The sequence below is a fragment of the Dermacentor andersoni genome, chromosome 2 (assembly GCF_023375885.2).
Source record: "Dermacentor andersoni chromosome 2, qqDerAnde1_hic_scaffold, whole genome shotgun sequence".
Taxonomy (NCBI): domain Eukaryota; kingdom Metazoa; phylum Arthropoda; class Arachnida; order Ixodida; family Ixodidae; genus Dermacentor; species Dermacentor andersoni.
Window position 1 is genome coordinate 231454283 of NC_092815.1, and position 20328 is coordinate 231474610.

The 20328-nt window shown below is 47.7% G+C and overlaps 1 protein-coding gene across 2 annotated transcripts in view; it reads left to right on the forward strand.

Moving 5' to 3' along the window:
• The window catches only part of LOC126539816 (uncharacterized), a 212396-nt gene that overhangs the window by 147207 nt on the left and 44861 nt on the right, over positions 1–20328 (forward strand). For both annotated transcript variants that reach the window (XM_055075745.1, XM_055075746.1), the window contains exons 25-26: positions 10700–10919; positions 15552–15758. In XM_055075745.1, coding sequence (XP_054931720.1) covers positions 10700–10919; positions 15552–15758 — 427 coding nt within the window. The remainder of the gene's footprint in view (positions 1–10699; positions 10920–15551; positions 15759–20328) is intronic.

Genomic DNA, 20328 nt, shown 5'->3' on the forward strand with positions numbered 1-20328 from the left:
ACCAATTATGCTGGGAAGATGAAATTATTGTTAGTGTCCTCAATATGGATAGAGCATCTCTATTGCAAAAACCAGCGTCTTCCAGTGCCTTCCAGTATGAAACCAGCGCGTTTTTTCACACTGGATCACACAGGGGATGCTGGCACTCGCTGGGAATCACTGGGACCCCAGTGAGAAGTGCTGGGTCACACTGGGCGATACGCTGGTCTCACTGTCATGACGCCTGGGCGCACTGGCGGGTGATGCACACGTGCTGGTTCTCGCTGCAGTTTGCTGGCTCGCACTGGAAACTGCATTGGTTGCGTTTGTGCCACACCGGTTCCATTATGCTAGGAGTACAGGCGCTGCTGAATATTAAATGCCTTATACAATTTCTTCGCGAGATATTAGCCTCTTGTCCTAAATAATGCTATATGTTGAGGTCATAAAAGTCTATTTCGTGTCGCAGCTTGGAATAAAGTTGTGTGAGCTGCCCTGCTTATGCATGCATGTTTGACACTGAAGATCACTTTCGTTTTTTGCATTTCCCTTTTGACTGGGCGAATAGCTACATTCCTGAAGGAAACCACACAAACGCAGAGGACGCCTTGTTCTTTAGTAGTTTGTACGTAACTGATGAGTGCGAGTTGTCGCCGTTGTCACTGTGTTGTGGAGTCGACATGAAACCCAGAAGTCGAGAAACCCAGCTACGGTTGTCGACAAAATCTTCTTCCAAGAAATGGGAGATTACAACCTCATGTCCCCACATATCACATGGTTCCCAGCCCACATGGCCAACATTTCCGGATGTCCTGACTGTGATCCGAACGAGCAGGCACACCAACTGGTGCGAGAACTCGCATTCCACTTCTGCAGTCCGCTCCCTCACTTCGACCCAGCCTGGAGGGACCTAGACAAGAAAAACCTGCTCCTGTCATACCACGAAATTGCTTCAAGTTATAGGTTAGGACGAAGAATTTTTGCTCCTCTTCACCCAAAGCTCAAAAAAGCACACACCGTCACTTACAGACAGTTGCAGACTAGAACATACATTACACCAACGACACTAAGCAGGATCAATCCAGACCTTTCTACTAAATCCCCACACTGCAGCCACGAATGCAACCACTTCGAACACATGTTCTGGCTGTGCCCTGCCAACGTGGGCATGAACTTTCCTGAACAGTCCTCCTGGGACTCGGCGCTCACAAGCACAAAGCTCATCGCTCAGCTCAAGGCTGTCCAGAGGGCCCGAGCTGTCGCTGAAGGACTCTGTCTACAGGCCCCGACTTGGGTGGAGCCGTCGAATTGATTGAATTCTTTCTCCTCAGGACCTAAATAAAGTTCGCACTCACTCACTCACTTACTTTAAGGGGAGACGCTCCTCAGAAACCTTTTTTTTTCAATATTAATGCTAGACAAATGAAAATTGTACCACTTATATAGCTTGATATCCTCATTCCAAATCTGTTCTTAGATTTAGGATAGCTTGATGCTTTCATGTCCTAAGTGCCATACATAAGTGAAAAACAGTGCATGTTTGTGCAGCTACTGGACCTAGCAGTTGGCATGATATAGGAGTGCAAAATGGCTTTTCTTGTCCCTAACACTCCACTGAGTGCTAATAACCAAGATAATGCAATTCCCTTGACAGGCAACATTTTGAGAGAATTTCATATATGATGCTTCGTTTTCAGTGACTGGTACCCAAGGGTATTGAACATTTCCATTCTTAAAAATAAACTGGTTGCACTAAAATCTAGATCAGTGCATTCTACACATCTTAAAGATGATGTACACCAAATTTGGTCTTGATTGGACCACAATAAGTACATAAAATGTCATGCACAAAAGCCATGTTTGGCCAAAAATATGAAGCTGAGAAAAACACGATTGAAAGTTATAAAAGTTCTTTATTTGTGTTGTAGCGCTGAAATCTATATCAAAATTGCACATAATGCAGGCCAGGGTATCTAGATCCAGTGCACTACTTTAGAATTCACCAGCGCATATGTTGTTCTCTCATAGAGTCTTCGTGAGCACCATGCTGACCCACTTCCTGCGCTGTTACTTTCCGAGCCAACTCCAAGTTCAGCCACTGCTTTTGTAGCAGCGAGGTGCACTTTCTTTGTTATGGCGGTGAACGATTTATGGCGCATCGGTTTTGGTAAACAAAGAACTGCACAAAATCGGACGAGTTGGTTGTGTACAGCTCTAAATGCGCGCGCCGCAACCACTGCCTTGATATTCACGGCGAAACTCTCTCTTGGGCTGGCCGAAGGGGGCGCTCCACCGTTAGCGTCGTCTACCGGAGATGCACGCCGCGACGAATACGTTGACGAGATAACGGACGTGGTACACGCTGCATTGTTGCAACACAACCACAAAAACGACGCGAGTCGTTTCCGTTTTTTTGGCCAACTCACGGATAAAAAGGTCGCGCCGTCCGCACGCCGGACATGCCGCGGCGCTCACGTTCCCGACGCCGATCTCGCAGATAAAGGTGCTTGCCGTCTCGTCGCCGCTCCTATCTTGATTGTCGAAGATTATCTACTTTTTCTCCGATGCGCTGTCAACGAAACTTGAGCGGCCGGCCGGCTCTGAACCGTCGAAAGCGTCGCCGTCACCTAGGTTAGGCTTAGCTGCCGCGGACGTCTCCATTGCACGCCGCTTGACTTTGCGGCGAGTCCCCTTGAACTTGTGCTTCGACCGATACTTTCGAGATCGAAAATCGCGTTTCTTCACGGGATCCATCGAAACAAGGAGCAGAAAAATGCCTGAAAGCCTGGGAACACGTCAAGAGAGCGGCGCGTCGCAGAAAGAGCAGACAACCTGCGGCCGCGTCGCGCGCTAGCAGCCAATGGCGTGGCCGGAATCGCACCACGTGATTTAGAAATCCAGCGAAAGCGCTCGGTTTTGGCGGTGAAATGTTGTTTTTATTATTACTTCTCGGGGAGATTGTGACGCGGCAAAGCCGACCTCGGAGAGAAAAAGCGTAGGCCTACTGCCTTGCACAAGCCCAATAGCTTGCGACGCCGCGATTTGACGCATCACGCGCTGGAAAATGGGCCAGATTTGCACCTTTTCTCGCCACCTCGGGTGCTTTCACCAAGTTTATTTATAATTTCCCAATCATTTACGGCTCTAATTTCTTTATATGTGAAAGAGGAGGGATCAATCTTGCTGAAACAGTCAAAAACATAAAACTGACTTTTCTGATGAAAATCGTCGTTTTTCGACCCGCGTCTCCCCTTAAAGGACCCCCCAGTTCGAAGCCTACCGCTGATTGATATGTTACGCAGGAAGACTCGGATGACAAGCTGTATACAAGTATATTTACAAGGAAATATGCCGTACTTGGCCAAGAGGCAACAGCCTGCGCTAGCCTCTAATCGCCGCCGTCGTCTTCACACTGCTCGCCTCTTCGTGATCGCAAATACTGTTCCGTAGCACTACCCCCGGCGGCAAAAGCACCGTCCTGGTGCGACTAAAGGCCAGACTCGGAAGCAGTGTAGTAGGCCTTGAGCCTACTGACGTGTACGACATCACTAGATGCCAGAGTAGAAGACAAGGTTGAGCTCACACGAGCAATTTCGTATGTCACAGGCGTCGCCTGGCGCAGCACGCGGTAGGGCCCTGTGTATCGCTAAAGGAGCTTCTCTGAAAGTCCGACGTGACGAGAGGGCGACAACAGGAGCACGAACGCACCAGGCAAAAACTGTACGTCACGGTGGTGGGCGTTGTACTGACACTGCTGAGTGATTTGCGAGGCCATCGGTCGAGTACGGGCAAGCTGGCGTGTATGGTCGGCGAGGGCAATGGCTTCGCGTGCATACTTGCTTGTTGAGATCGCAGCAGGAGGAAGTGCCGTGTCAAGGGGCAAGGTCGGTTCGCGAACGTACAGTAGATAAAATGGAGAAAATCTGGCGGTGTCGTGCCGAGAAGAATTATACGCAAATGTGACGTAAGGAAGGGTAATGTCCCAGTCGTGATGGTCCTTGGAAATGCACTTGGACAGCATACAGGTAAGAGTACGGTTTAACCACTCTGTCAGGCGATATGGGGTAGTATAACCACTCTGTCAGGATGATATGAGGTAGTCGGCTTGTGTTGAATGGAGCAGAAACGCACAATGTCGGTGATAACTTATACGCAAATGTGACGTAAGGAGGGGTAATGTCCCAGTCGTGATGGTCCTTGGAAATGCACTTGGACAGCATACCGGTAAGAGTACAGTTTAACCACTCTGTCAAGCTCCTTTAGCGATACACAGGGCCCTACCGCGTGCTGCGCCATGTGACGCCTGTGACATACGAAATTGCTCGTGTGAGCTCAACCTCGTCTTCTACTCTGGCATTAGAAGTTACGACCACAATCAGTAAGCAGCTGTCGCGGGGTGCCATGAAGCAAGATAATGTCACGCAAGAGAAAGTCCGCGACGTCAGTGCCACAACTGGTAGGAAGAGCCCGCGTGATAGCGTATCGGGTGGCATAATCAGTTGCGACGGCTACCCATTTGTTCCCAGAGGATGACGTGGGAAAGGGACCGAGGAGGTCTAATCCAACATGAAAGAACAGTTCCACAGGGACGGTGATCGGCTGGAGATGACCGGCAGGTAGCACCTGAGGTGTTTTCCGACGCTGGCAGGGATCACAGGCTGCAACATAGCGTCGGACGGAGCAAGCCAGACGAGGCCAATAGAAGTGGCGGCGGACGCAGTCGTACGTGCGGGTTATCCCAAGCATCCTTGCAGTGGGTGCGTCATGCATCTCAAAGAGGACAGTCTGTCGTAGATGTTTTGGCACGACAAGAAGATCAGAGCCATCAGGGAGGAAGTTCCTTTGGTACAGAATGCCACCCTGGAGGACATAACGGTGAACGGATGCGTCGGTAGGTGTAGAGCGCAGACGCTTGATGAGTGCTCGCAACGATAGGTCTCGGTACTGCTCATCGGCGAGACACAGAGAAAATGCCGTTGGCGGTACTACTGTCGGGGTCGTCAGGCTCGTCGACCAGGTAGCGAGGCAGGCAGTCGGCATCCTTTTGTCGTCGGCCAGATTTGTAGGTGACAGAATACGAATATTCTTGGAGGCATAAGGCCCAGCGACCAAGTCTTCCTGTAGGATCTTTGAGTGAGCATAACCAGCAAAGCGCTTGATGGTCTGTGACAATGGAAAAGGGTCGGCCATATAAGTATGGGCGCAATTTCGCAACCACTCAAACTAGGGCCAGACACTCACGCTCAGGGATGGAATATTGCGCTCCGCGGGTGAGAGGAGCCTGCTGGCGTAACCGATAACACAGTCTTGGCCGCGCTGGTGTTGTGCCAGTACTGCGCCAATTCCGTGACCGCTAGCATCAGTACGGACTTCGGTATGTGCAGAAGGATCGAAATGGGCCAGAACGGGGGGCATTGTGAGAAGGTCGATTAGATTCGAGAATGCAGAAGCCTCATTATCGCCCCGCTAGAAAGGGGCGTCTTTTTTCAAAAGCTTGGTTAGTGGTCGTGCTATGGCGGCGAAATTTTTCACAAAATGGCGGAAGTACGAACAAAGGCCGATGAAGCTGCGCACATCCTTGACACACTTCTGAACAGGGAAGTGCGTAACAGCATGGATCGTGCATGGGTCCGATTACACTCCGTTCGCGTCAACGAGATGTCCAAGGACGGTAATCTGGTGATGGCCAAATTGGCACTTCGATGCATTGAGTTGCAGACAGGCTCGACGAAAAACGTCCAGGACTGCTGAGAGGCGCTCGAGGTGCATAGCGAACGTTGGGGAGAATACTGTAACGTCGTCCAAGTAGCACTAGCACGTGGACCATTTGAAACCGTGAAGAAGGGAGTCCATCATGCTTTCAAATGTGGCAGGAGCGTTACATAGACCGAACGGCATCACTATGAATTGATAAAGACCGTCAGGTGTTACAAAAGCAGTCTTCTCGCGGTCGAGATCGTCCACGGCAATCTCCAGTAGCCAGAGTGAAGGTCAATAGAGGAGAAATAGCGAGCACCGTGGAGGCAGTCAAGGGAGTCATAAATCCGAGGTAGGGGATACACGTCCTTTTTGGTAACCCTGTTAAGGTGCCGATAATCAACGCAACACTGCCATGAGCCACCATTCTTTTTTACCAGTACAACAGGTGATGCTCATGGACTACATGAAGGTTCAATAATCTTCTTGGCAAGCATTCTGCGAACTTCTGCATGAATAACTTGACGCTCAGCTGGTGACACTCGATACGGGTGGTGATGAATAGGAGGGGCATCGCCGGTAATAATGCGATGTTTAACAGCTGTAATTTGGGCCAAAGGACGATCGTTGAAGTAAAAAATATCGTCGTAAGAAAACAGAACGCGGTAGAGCTCACGAGCGTGCTCGGACGGCATGTCGGGCGCAATCATTTTCTGTAAGTTGGCGATGGTACGAGTTGCTGACTGCCATGGTAGAGGAGGATTAGCTGAATTGTTGTCTACTGCAATAGATGCTACTGAGTGATCCTCAAATGAGCAAAGCTGGGCCAGAGACATCCCGCGTGGCAGCATTTGTGTCATCAAGCCAAAATTGACCACTGGCAGGCAGACGCAATTCGCCGTAATAGATAAAACTGTGTGAGGTACGGTGATCCCGTGTGTAAAGAGGATGTCTTGCATAGGAGCCGCGATGTAGAAACTGTCGGGGACTGGTGGGGATGGCACTAAGTCAACATAAGTCAGTGCCGAAGGTGGCAGGCGAACGAAGTCAACGGAACCGAGGCGACTGGGGTGTGGTTTAGTGGGATCCAGAACAGGCAGGTAAAGGGGGAGTGTACTGGCATAACAATCGATGAGAGCGGAGTGTGGGGAGAGGAAGTCTAAGCTGAGGATGATGTCGTGGGGACAGTGGGCGATGACTGTAAATAGCACGATACTGGAGTGATCGGCGAAGGAGATGCGGGCGGCACACATACCAATTACGGGGGCTGTTCCGCCATCGGCGACACGGACAACAGGCGTCATGGCGGGCGTGATTATTTTCTTCACCCGGTTACGAAGGTCAGCGCTCATTACCGACAAATGCACCCCAGTGTCTATAAGAGCAGACACAGAAACACCGTCAACTTGCATGACAAGAAGGTTCAGATGAGTGGGCAACGCCAGTAGAGGATTTGGCGGCGTAGGCAGCAATGCAGCGTCGCCTCGAGGTGCTGCATCGTCTAGTTTTCCGGCTGGGAGCGCCATCCGAAGGGAGTCGGCGAATAGGAGCGACGGGGCTGGGGAGAGCGAGATTGTTGTCGTTGGGGCGAAGGCGAACGAGAATAGGGGCGGTTCGGCGCAGGAGAATCAGTGGCGGCATTATCGGAGCGTGCGGCATAGGGACGAGAAAGGCCACCTGGGGGGCGAGAGTAGGCAGCATAAGTAGACCGGGTCGGGGAACTCCAGCGACTGCAACAGTGCCGAAAAATGTGCCCGATTCGATGGCAGTGAAAACAAATGGGCTTGTCGTCAGCAGTGCGCCATTCAAATGGGTTGCGAATACGTGGTGGCTAAGAAGATGCTGGACGGGGTGGAATCAAAGAAGCCGGGTGGGTATCAGGGCGATGGGCCGAGCAGATGGTGTGAAGACCCATGTTTTCAAACTCCTGGCGGACAACTGCCTGGATCAGGGAAACCGTGACTGCAGGTGCGTTGGTGGGGCTGGAGTCGAAGGCAGCCGGATAGGCGGCCTCGATCTCACGCCGGACGATCCTGGTAACATCGCCACTGTTGTTGGGACGAGGAGCGTCGGCACAGGAAGATGTCGCTGGGGTGTTGGGCAGACGGGCAAACTGCTGGTGGATACGTCGGCTTTTAGCGAGTTCCAGGCGGCGGCACTCTTTTATAACTGCAATCACCGTCGCCACGTTGTTGAAAACGAGCAAGTTGAAGGCATCATTGGCAATGCCTTTGAGGATGTGGGAAAGCTTGTCTGACTCAGTCATGTGTCCGTCAACTTTGCGGCACATAGCCAAAGCGTCCTGAATGTACAGTGCTCACGGAATGAAACGCGTCAATTTAGGGCTAAGTAATGCGCGTACTTTCGTTTCAACCGGCTACAGTTCGTGTCACATCGACGCAATTCCGGCGCGTACGCTTACATCAGAGTCCTCGTCACCTTTGGTGACCAAATTCCTAGCGACATGACATGGTGCTCTCGCGTACTTTGCACACATGTATGGTTCTACTAAATGTTCCGTGTCCCATTTCATTCCGTGAGCACTGTACGTGACATAGGGCTCTGTTGACGTCTGCACACGGCCGGAAAGCGCCTTCTGCGTGGCAAGTTGGTGACCGTAGGGGTTGCCAAACAAGTCTCTGAGCTTTTGCTTAAGCGAATCCCAACTGGTGAGCTCATCTTTGTGCGTCCGAAACCAAACTTGAGGTGTGCCACCAGTGTAAAAGACTACGTTAGCGAGCATGATAGTAGGATCCCACCGGTTATTGCGGCTGACGTGTTCGTACAGGCTGATCCAGTCCTCGACGTCTTCCCCATCTTTGCCCGAGAATACGCCAGGATCACAGGGAGCGGAGAGAGTGATGTAGATCGTCGAAGTGGCAGCAGGTGTTGGAGCCGGCGGAGTCGAGTTGTCGTCGCCGGGAGCCATAAAGGAAAGTTCGACGTACCGTCCACTGCGAAGCACCGTGACGAGGTACAGGGAATGTCCATCTCCGCCAGACATGTTATGTAGGAAGACGCAGACGACAAGCTATATACAAGTATATTTACAAGGAAATATGCCGCACTTCGCCAAGAGGCAACAGCCCGCGCTAGCCTCTAATCGTCGTTGTCGTCTTCACACTGCTCGTCTCTTTGTGATCGCAAATACTGTTCCGTAGCAATATTATCGCACTGATAACAAGGCTTAGGTGATTGGTGCACTTCCACTTGCCCGGTGTACTAGAATATTATAGATAAAATGTTCTGAGGCTCAAATACACACATTTTTGCATTCGCCATGTACCAGCGCCAAGATCGGTCCCTTCCACCGAAGCTTAGGCCTAGCGTGTCTACTGAGTCCGTCTACACACTATCAACCCATCTGGGCTTAGGAGTCAACAAATCTAACAAGGATAAATCTCTCCATATTTCAGCTTTCGCATTGGTGTTCTTAAATAAACTATTTTTTCGTGGCTACAGTGTCAACACAAGAAGCAATGAGCGCCGATGTGACACGTTATAAACATATGTGCATGGGCTATCGCTGAAGGCTGCCAGCACTAGCCTACTCTTCTCTGATGAAGATGTGTGACTAGACAGACGCATTGATTGAAATGCATCGTTAAACTAAGAAAATGTTGCATATGCCTTGTGAGAAGAACAAGAAACAGCTATCAAAATCAGCAGTAACAGCCCATACAGCGTCCCTGGTTGGTGGTTCATTTAGGACTTTTTTTGTAGTTACAATACCGATCGCTAATGAAAATCAGTGTTGTCGCACTTCCAAGCATACTACTGAATACGGATGACAGCTTGTTCTTTCTGATACATGCGTAAGCTTTAGTTGCTGGGCGAGAGCACATCTGCCATGTCTGTGCTAGAAGCGTCTGCGAAACTAAAGCTGCGCCTATGCTCTGTTTCATACATAGCAGTCAACGCTGTCGAGGCTAGAGAGACTTCTCTTGGTGGCTTCGCTCGCATTTGGGTATGGTTCGATGTTTTTTCACCACAATTGTGTGCAACTGTTTCTTAATGTAGGCTCAGCATTGAATGAAGCAGGTTTTAATCCTTAGAAACAGACACACTGTGGTATATGGCTGCTAACGTGTTCTATATAATTCTTATCTTTGTTGTTCTCTTGGGGTTTTTTATTTGCAGCCCGTCGCGAGGAGCCTCCCGTGCATGCTCGCGCGAGCGAACGCTGTCGGCGCGCAGCAAAGTGTAGATGAAATGTGCGCAGTGATCACTTTTCTTCATCGCACTTGTTGTGTAGCTTCCACAGCGTTGATTGCTGTGTATAGAATGGAGTATAGGCCTTGACATGGCAAATTATTCCCACTTTGCTATGTGTTGGCCTGGCGTAGTGGTAAGGTACCGGGCTTGGGATCTGTAGGTCAGATGATTGAATCCTGGTTGTAACGTTTTATTTTTACTTTCTTTATTATTTTTTATTGCACTAAAATTCTCTCTATTGCTTTCTGTATTTTAAAACATATATACGGATGCCAGGCACCGCACATTTCACGCTCTAGAGCTACTTTTCGCACCGGTACCCAGTTCCTCCCATTATGCAGCGACTGCCCAGTGCTCCAGCATCCAGCGCGCGACACTGGGCCCATAATCCAGCGTGCACTGGGCACTGGATACTGGATTTTGCAATAGGGGTGGATGGTTGCATGTCAAAATGTTGAGATTCCTTTACTGCAAGTTCCTGACCTGTGGATTTTAGCCCTCAGGGCAGTTATGAGTCATCCTGTTAGAGCTTCATGGAGCAATGACTGGTCCTTTACTAACCGCAGTCAGTATCCACGTAATGCAATACATGCGCATCACAGTTAGCTGAAATGGTTTATTATAATTTGAAGCCATGATTACAGCCATAGTATGCATCGGGCATCTTTTGCAGTGAGGCGATAATTGGCTGATCAAAAGACCCTGGTTGCTTAAATTGACGGTACACTTGTCTGCCCCTCCAACACCTTCAGATGGGGGCATCCAGTGGGCCCTAGGTCATGCAACATGTGCATTGTCTTGTGCGCAGGTCCTTGCCAGCCTTGTACAGCAACCTGTCCCAGAGTGGCCTAGACAGCCAAGATTCCGAGACTCCACAGGATTCCGAGACTACACAGGATTCCGAGACTCCACAGGATTCCGAGACTCCACAGGATTCCGAGACTCCACAGGATTCCGAGACTCCACAGGATTCCGAGACTCCACAGGAGTTTGAGGAGATGGACAATGAGCCTTCCACCAGTGCAGAGGTCAGGGCTCCTGAAATTGTATTTTTTTTAATAGACGTGTGGATGTCCTGAGAGCTGACAGTTCCCGCCACAAGTGGGTAACGTGAAATTCAACTTCCAAGCGGGAGAAACTTTCAGGGCATTCCTTATGATGCTTACTCTTATAAAGAACATCCGTGTTTTGTTGTTGTTGATTAAGGGGAGATGTGGCAATGAAAACTTTTTTTTTTATCAATGGGAATAAATTGGTCAAATTTGGCATACAGGTGTGATTTGTTATGCTGATATCATAACTGAAATTAGTTTTGTGCTATCTATTATAGTTTTTGAGTTACAACAATTGACAGCCTCTAATGGTGATCCCCAAATTAATTAATTAATTACACATAAGTTTGCCAAGATTTTCACGTCTGCATGTTCACAAAGGCTGATTCTGTGCAATAAAGCTATTGGTTTATTTTCTAAATGCCAAAATCAGCATAAAAATATTTTTTCAGCTTTCCTTTGCATATTGTCTTACTAACAACTTTTCCAAAAAAAACATTAATTTTTTTTTTATGTGGTGCAGTTAGAAATGGACAACTTTATTGCACTCATCAATGTTTCAGGATCTAAGTGCAAAAGACAGAATTCTTTTGTCTTCATTCGTTGTAACATGCCACTGCGATGACTGAAAGCAACTGCACAAAAAATGAAAGCTAAGAAAACGGAGCTCGAAGTCTCATTTGTTGTAAATTTGTAAATCTTTATTTTGAGCACCTAAAACCCGTCTGGGATGAAGTCCTTTGCCTGTGGGGACACATTTGCTTTACATTTTGATGAAGTTTGTTGCGTTCTTGCAGCAGTTTCGTGCACCTTGCCTTTTTTGGTCATCATGCATCCATCCGTCATGCAGAGGCATGTGACAGCGCACTCAAAACGTCGGCTCTTGTCTCTCGTTGCATAACCTCGTTATTAGTGGAGTTGGAGCTGAAATCTGCAGTTGAATAGCTGACGTGAAAACTTCTGCTCCGCCGATGTTGCGTTGCTGTCACGACCACACGCGGACGTAACGACTCCATCGCTCGCGGTCGCGCCTTCATATCACTTGCGGACGTGGCTTCACCATCGCTCGCAGTCGCGCCTTCATTATCGCTCGCGATCATGTAGGTGTTCTGTGGTCGCGTCGTCAGCAGTGCACGTGGGCGCGCTTCCCCAGTCACCGACGTGCGCCGGTCGTGCCTCGTCAACAAGCTCTGCAACATCCGCTTCTACGAGTAGTTTTCTCCCTCTTTTCTACACCTTTCGTGGTCTTCCATACACGTGGACTGTTCGGAACTTCATTTATTTGGGGCTCATCGCATAAAATGTGCGTAAGCTGCCACGATCGTCAATCACATTGATAGAAATGCACAGCTCGCTGCTGCGCAAATGCGCGCTAGAGAGGTTCGTCAGCAATTCAAATCTACAACAGCCAATAGGAGCGCCCCCTGGGCCCCACGTGACTGCTACTCCCAATCGCAATTCCGTGTTTGCCTTTTTTTCGCTTGCGTTTTCTGGTTTATTTTTCGGTGGAGAAATGCATCACTCCCGCTATCTTGAGCTCCCATCTCTCCTCTTTACGATGATACCAAGATGGCAGTGCTGCGTCAATGGATAGCCCGGCGATCCGCGGTGCGACGGGGCCTTCGGAAGCCAGATTTTTTCGCAATTTTTTATGACAGCACTCTACGAAAGTGCTGCTTTCTCGATTTCTATCACATATTTTGTTACAGCGGAAACCTGTCGAATGATCTCGCCGTCGTCTTCTGCGCATGTCAGTACAGCAGTGTCAGCACCTGTGAAACTGTCAAATGAGACGGTGTCCGGAATCGCAATCACTGCGCAGGTCTCGCAGAACATTTTTGGCATCAGTAGAGAGCACATCGGAAGGCGACAAATCCTAGGCCTTCCGGCACCCACTTGCTGGCATTCCCCAGTGCAGTCTGCGCGGGCACTGTCGGCGCCTTAGACACTCAACACGATGTTTCCGTATGCCACATTGCGTCACCGCAACCTCGACACAGCACACAAAGCAAACATCACCACGCCGTCACGCCGACACCAGTCGCATAAAGAAACAAATCAACTGCTGGACTGTCTTGACATGGCTTACTAAGCTGAGACCGGAACTGCTGTAGCAATGGCTGTAGCCACAAACCAGGCAGAAACGATGATGATGAGCGGAGATTTGCAGTAGCGCCACTTCGTGGGGCAGCTAGGAGGCTCCGTTCAAAACAAAAATGGCGTTCAGCAAATCGAACCATGCACCGGTCAGAGTCAGTGCATGGTGCTCTCAATCGAGTTGGCTCAAAAAGTGTCCGAAAAATCAGACGAGAGGTGGCAAGGTGTCCGAACTTTCAGCAGTTGTTATGCATTATGGTCTATGGGGAAAATGGCGGTGCCGCGAAGCAGACCGAATAATCAAGCATGTCCGAATTTTTGAAGTCCGGAAAATCAGTCGGCAACTATATGCTTATATCAACTGAAGATATTACGATCATGTATATATGAAAAAAAAATGCGGGCATGGTGCCTCCGAGAGGCCAGCAACGGTCACCGACCGATTTGGTGGCTTTTTGGCAGCTTGTTATGCTGTCACAGAGCACAGGAAGAATAAATTACGTTTAAAACGGTGCGTTTTGCACCGTTGCTAATGTACCGTTCCTAATGTGCTACTGCTTGAACAGTATGTGAACAGTAATTAGCACCTTAGCTTTCCAGCCGCGGTCCAATCTAGACAAGCCTTTGGCCAAAATGCATATGTCTGTCTCTGCTACAGCTGTCAGCGTAGCCTATGCACGTGATCTCGCGTTTCATTGCCAGTGAGATATGGTGCACTGACAATCAGCTTCCCGCAATAGCTTTTCACCAGCTGCCTTACTGGTGAAACTGGGCACTAAGGTAGTTAGGCCTAAGGCAGCTAGGCCTAATCGCTGCAGCTTTGTCACCAACTTTAGTTATGGTTTATATGCACTCTGTGTCACCACGAATATGCTGCCATGTGACTGGTGCTATCATGCTTGATCGTCACATTTGCTTGCCGAATATGCTCCAGACTAGTCAAGCCACTGGCTGAAATGTGCACACACTGTGTCATAGGTATGTGTCATTTTAAGTCCGAGTGCAAACATTTTGTGGCAAGCTTCCTGCAATGGCTTGTCGCCATTCACTAGGTTGGCCGCACCATTTTGACCACTAGGCGTAACAAATGCTGCTTCGTTTGAAGTCTGCAACCAATGTTGCAGCTTTATGCCTAGTTGATATAGTGGGCCCTGTAATGCAAAACTATTCCAATCTGTCTTATTCCAACCTCCTGACATCAAATTTACATAACTGCCGACACAGGTGTTGGGGGGTGACCCGCAGAGTTGCCTGAATAGCTCAATCAAACGCTCTCCTCATTTGTGAGATGTCACTTTTGCTTGCTTTAAAAATGAGTAACGTGGTCTACCTTAAGCAGTTTTTCTTATCTGATTGGTTGACGAGAGACGAGGAGCCGGCTAAAATGTAGAGGGTTTAGATGGGGCCGAGCCAGCGCAGTGAAAATAGATAAGAGGATAATGAGGGTGGTGCCGGCGTCTGCCATTGGTCCATCATCCCTTACCTTGCTTGCGGTGACTGGTCGAAAATTGCGGTGGTGTGCAATGGAAGGCCAAGAATGCCTCGAATCGGAAAGAGCGTCGAATTCAGAAACAAAAAAAAAAATCTGAAAAGTGCGTTAAATTGGAAAGAATAATTTTTCTTTTGTTCGGCCTAACCATGCATAACCAGTGTGCACATATTATATCTGATAGTGCGTTTTTGGGGTTTTCGTGATGTTGCATGGCAGACAGGCGAGGTGAGGGTGGCCCAAAATTTTTTTCATTAATTGTGAAGGGCTGATAGCACAATTTAAATAGAAAAGTTAGGAATAGCTTTACGTTATAGTGGCCAGTGGCAGCATCCAAATTTTCTGTTGCCATTTTAATGACATTGGTCATGGGGTAGGTGGTGGTGCCCCAAGGAAGTCTGTGAATGGGCAGGTTAAAAAAAATTGGGTGTTTAGAACATTGGTTGACAACTGTATCTGACATTTTTGCTACCAGGCTATATATCCTTAGGCTCATGCAAACAAGTATTTGTTTCGCTATAACCGATACCGTGTCGGGCCTTGCACTTTTGGTTTCCTTGAAATAAAGCATGGTCAACCAAATTTTACCTTTTGCTTCTTCAATCCAGTAATTCATTATATCTGTGTTTGTTATATCAAGCTTTGACTTTATTGGCACATTTCAGGTCATGGTATGACAGTCATTTCTGTTTGTATAGAGCATCTTTGTCGTTATGAGTTATTAGATGTTTTGAATTTGTAATGTGTTCAGCGTGCACTGAAATTTTGTTTCGAGAGCCCTGCTATCTCTGTTTCCCAAGTTTTGTTTCCCAAGATTCGAAGTATCACGTTAAAGGGGGTGTGCTGTATTTTTGGGAAGTAATTGGTCAAGTTGTGACTGCAGGCTTATCCACAAAGCAAAAAAATTTCCTTTGTAGTGAAAAGGTGTAGTGATGGATGTCAGTGCAAGTTCTGCTTTGTGCACATGTTTTTTGCCTCACATGGATGCTACAATGTTTCCTACTTGCCCTGAAACTCTGCAGAATCAAGCTGCGCAGTCTGTGCCTGTGATCGTGCTGGATTCTGATAGTGACGAAAATGGGCTGCAGTCGGAGGGCCCACCGAGCCGTGAAGGGTGCCACACTCCACCATTGCAGGAGATACATCCACCAAACACAGCAAATGGCGACATAGTGCCCGAGACCCAACAGGACTCCGCACTCTGGCCAACCTCCGTGGAAACTCCGAAGGCAAGCATGCAATCATTTGAGAACAACTGATCTGAAGGCACTGCAATGACACAGTAGTACAGCAGACTTCTATTCAGTCGACTCTGGTTAATTCAATTTTTTGGTTACCTAATTCTATCTTGACTGAAGGTACCGGCCAGTGCTCGGACATGTCTACGAGCCCAAACTTTCGTTATTTTGATCCAGAAATTGGCCGTCGCCGGGTAATTAAACTTGGCTGGTCAGCACGCACGCATGCACGCACCTGACGGTGAATGAATGCATCAAAAACGCCTGTTTTCGGCCCACCCCAGGAAAATTAAAGTGATAATGGTAACTCATATTTATTAGAGTACTTATTCGATTCTAGCGTGTTCTCTTTTAATGTTTATTTTCAAGAAAATTTTTCTGCAAATCGCCTGTGCAGTGCAATGTGATACGAAACCAAAACAAAAATCGCATTAGCGGTATTTACTACGGCTTACCGATAGAGCCAGTCCAGCCAGTGTCATCTCCATCACCATCACAAGATGGTAACCTTGGATGGCCACCGGATGAGTTCTCACTAGCATGATGACGACGATGCACTGCTTCCAGTCTGATTATGAGAGCACGTTCAAACACTTTCCGCCCCGCAGGAAAAGCAGCAGCTTTCAGGTACTCTAGTACAGTGAAATGTCAATGTAACGAACTTCAGGGTTCCACGGTACTGTATTTACTCGCATAATGATAGCACTTTTTTGTCGGAAAAATTAATGCAATATCAGGGGTGCGATCATTACGCAGCTTAAATTTCCCGCGAAAAAACAAAATTTTTTTCACCCCGCAATTGCTGCGGGACACCAAAACAAAAATGGCTGCTGGCGGAGCAAGCCGAACGTGCCGAACGCGATTTTTTTTTTTCCTTCTTGTGAGTACATAATGTGCATTGAAACAGTTTCTTCCGTATCAGTAATGAATAATATCATTAATATCGGCAAGTTTGCAGCAATAACGTAGCCATGTCCACTTTGAGGGGACAGAAACAGATGGGCGCACTTAGCTGCCAGTGACATAGAAACACATGGCCAGCATGCTGCGGAAACTGCGGCATCTGTCTTCACTACTATCCTAATATGGCACGTTTCCGCTAAGGGTGGGCAAATATCTTAGCTGTGTTACAAGCGTAGGCGTATGAATAGGGTACACTTCTAACGTGTCAGTGTAAACGTGACTGCTATCGTTGCCGCTCGCGATTTGTTGCGTGCCCACGAGTGCAGATGAGAAGAATCGAAAGGCGCCTTTTTTGTTGTTGTTGACCACAACCGTTATATAGCCTACATTATATCGCTGTTGGCTCTCAGCAAGTGCTGTTGCTATTTTCCATAGATTCCGCTGCCACGCACCACCGAAGCACCGTATAATCAGAGTGACGCGCGCAAAACAGATGCTGACACCAAGAAAACTAGCGACAAAAATGTAGCTCCATGTCACCTCCAAACAGCAATGTTTCTTGCTTTTTGTTTGTTTTTCACATTTCTTGCTGTGTGCACCGCAACTGTCTCGTTGTAGGTGGACACCTGAACAATGTAAAAGTGCAGGTTAACGTAAACGACACAAAAAGTGAAAAGTGCGACCGTGCGAAAGCCCCGCGAGTATGGAGGTTACGTGTCACCGCACGCATAGCTATTTTATGGCCGCAAAAAGAAGCGTGAACGAAAGAGGCATGCACAAAAAAAAAAAAGGAAGAGACGCACCTCTGTTGCTGGTCGACACTTTTCTGGGCAGAGCATGCGCTCGCCCTCATTCTTTTTTTTCCCCTCTCACTCGGGCGCCGTCTCAGGTTTTCCAAACCCATGCGCCGCGACGTCTGCTCTCTGCACCTTGCCATCTGCTAGCCTACTGTTTCGGCAGCTGGGAAAGATACACAGAAATCTAGGAATCCCCAACTTTCTGAATATTAGTTTGTTGTACTGAGGTGTTGTTACATCACAGATAAACTAAGTAACGGTCTTTATTCTGAAAAGTTTAATATTCTCAAGCTCGTATTATTGAAATATTTTTACATTGAAACTATAAGAAGTCAGCAGGGGATTTCTGAAACGCTTGTTAATCTGAAAAGTTTGTTAATGTGGTGTTCATAGTAAATACTATTTTCCTATCCCTGAGCATGCTTGATATTAAAATGTGTGTGTGTGTGTCTGTGTTAAATTGACGAAAAAGGAATTTGCTTAACAACGGCACTATTTGCCAACATGTTATTAAAAGGAATTTGGAAAAACTTTTTAAAATTTGTAGAAAGAAAGAAACAGTTATATAAAAAGATCATTGTTGCTTCACACAGAAAAACGTTAAAAAAATACCAGAATACACATGTTGAATGCAAACGATGTGTAGAAAATTTCTGAAAATACCATCTTTCTATGTAAAAAGTTTCTTGAGATATAAAAGAAGACACTAACCCTAGTGACTAACTATAGAGTGATGCCGAGGTTGATTGCCGGTCGTCTTTTTATGCAAAATTCAACTTGCTATGCAGCCACCGGAAAATTACCCCGACCAAGGGTTGTTAACACCCTGCAGGTAAGAACTGTGACCTTTAGAACACGCAACATATCTTCATATTGGTGCATGGCACCTTTGAAGTGGTTTGGCGAAGAAAGCAAAACTCCGTTCGGAAATCTGACAAACCAAAGTTGCCTTCTGCGTCAGTGCTGCTTCCAAAGTTCAAAAACTTGCGTGCAGATGCGTTAGAATTGGTATAAATGTGACATTTCTGTGCATGAGTGACACCGATGCCATCTTGGAAACTATGAGTGCTCATCGCGCCGACCACGACCCTTCTCTGGAGGCGCTATAAATATCTGCGCACCGCAGAAAAAGAAAACCAGAAACCAAAACTGGCTACAGTGAAACCTTGGTGATACGATCACAGCTGGTACGAATTTCGGTGTGATACGAATTCGTACAATTCCCCGGCCAAAGCGCCGGGGAATTGCCGAAGCTTGCCAGAGTGGATCGGCGAGCTCAGTGCGAGCTCCTCCTCGTAGCGCAGGGGGAGGCTGGTAGAAGGCAGCCGATAACACAGCGGCAACTGCGCGAACTGTACAGAGTGGAAACGGTCCAGCAAATGAGCGAGCCGTAACACGGCGACTAGGCTGTTTCACATGGCACAGTTGGGGCGAAAATTGTTTTGTGCTGCACACGTCGCAGAGCGATTTTCGCTGACAGCTTTCACATGAGTCTGTGAAAGTGTGCAATCTCTATCGCAGCAATGCCCAAGGTTGCCGCTTGCTCACAAAGTATCCATGCCTGCATCATTAAATAAAGACAACATGGAAACTAGTTAAATATTTTAATTTTCCTGTTATTATTTGAAAATAGGATCAGTACACGATTTTTCTATGTTTAAAAGTGTTGAGTGTTTACGATCGCTTGCAGATGTGGCGAGTGAGACGCTGCACAACACCATAAGTATGAGTGTGCGGCTTCTGCAGCTTGATGAAAAAAGAGAGCGCTACGAAGACGAGGACGAAAGAACAACATGTACGACAGACAGGGCGCTACTTCCAACTAAATGTTTTTTGAAGAAACAGAACTTTAAATAGATGCAACCAAGGATGGCCCATCATGACATCACGACCTCCCTATCTCTTCAGAAAAGCTATCTCCTTTTCGGTAAGCGTCACTGAAGGGCAACTAATGCACGTGCCCTCGGCATTAGTTGCCCTTCAGTGACGCTTACCGAAAAGGAGATAGCTTTTCTGAAGAGATAGGGAGGTCGTGATGTCATGATGGGCCATCCTTGGTTGCATCTATTTAAAGTTCTGTTTCTTCAAAAAACATTTAGTTGGAAGTAGCGCCCTGTCTGTCGTACATGTTGTTCTTTCGTCCTCGTCTTCGTAGCGCTCTCTTTTTTCATCAAGTATGCTCAACCAACTCGCCCACATCAAGCTTCTGCTGCTTCCGCAGCATCGGTGAGGTGGTTCCTTTTCGTACACTCTAGCTTCGTTGTTATTATGGAAGCCACAACTCTTTTCCAGAAGGAGTATTTGCTTTTGTAGAAAAACAAGCTACTATTGAGTGTGCATGTATAAGCAACTGGCACAATTTGTAGCGTTGAAAAGGTTGACAACGGTGGCGATCGAGTGGGTACATGCCTTATGCTGAAGGTGGTGACTGCTCCTGACTTGGATAGCATGCAGCTTCTCCTTTTAAACGAATTGTGTGAGCGGAAGAAAAAAAAACATGTTTATAAAGGTCCTAAGCAGCAGGCGCTGGTGAGTACACCCTATTCATCATCATCATCACCACCAGCCTGGCTACGCCCACTGTGGGGAGAAGGCCTCTCCCATACTTCTTCAACTACTCCGGTCATGTACTAATTGTGGCCATCTTGTCCCTGCAAACTTCTTAAACTCATCCGCCCACCTAACTTTCTGCCGCCTCCTGCTACGCTTCCCTTCCCTTGGAATCCAGTCCGTAACCCTTAATGACCATCGGTTATCTTCCCTCCTCATTATATGTCCTGCCCATGCCCATTTATTTTTCTTGATTTCAACTAAGATGTCATTAACTCTCGTTCGTTCCCTCACCCAATCCGCTCTTTTCG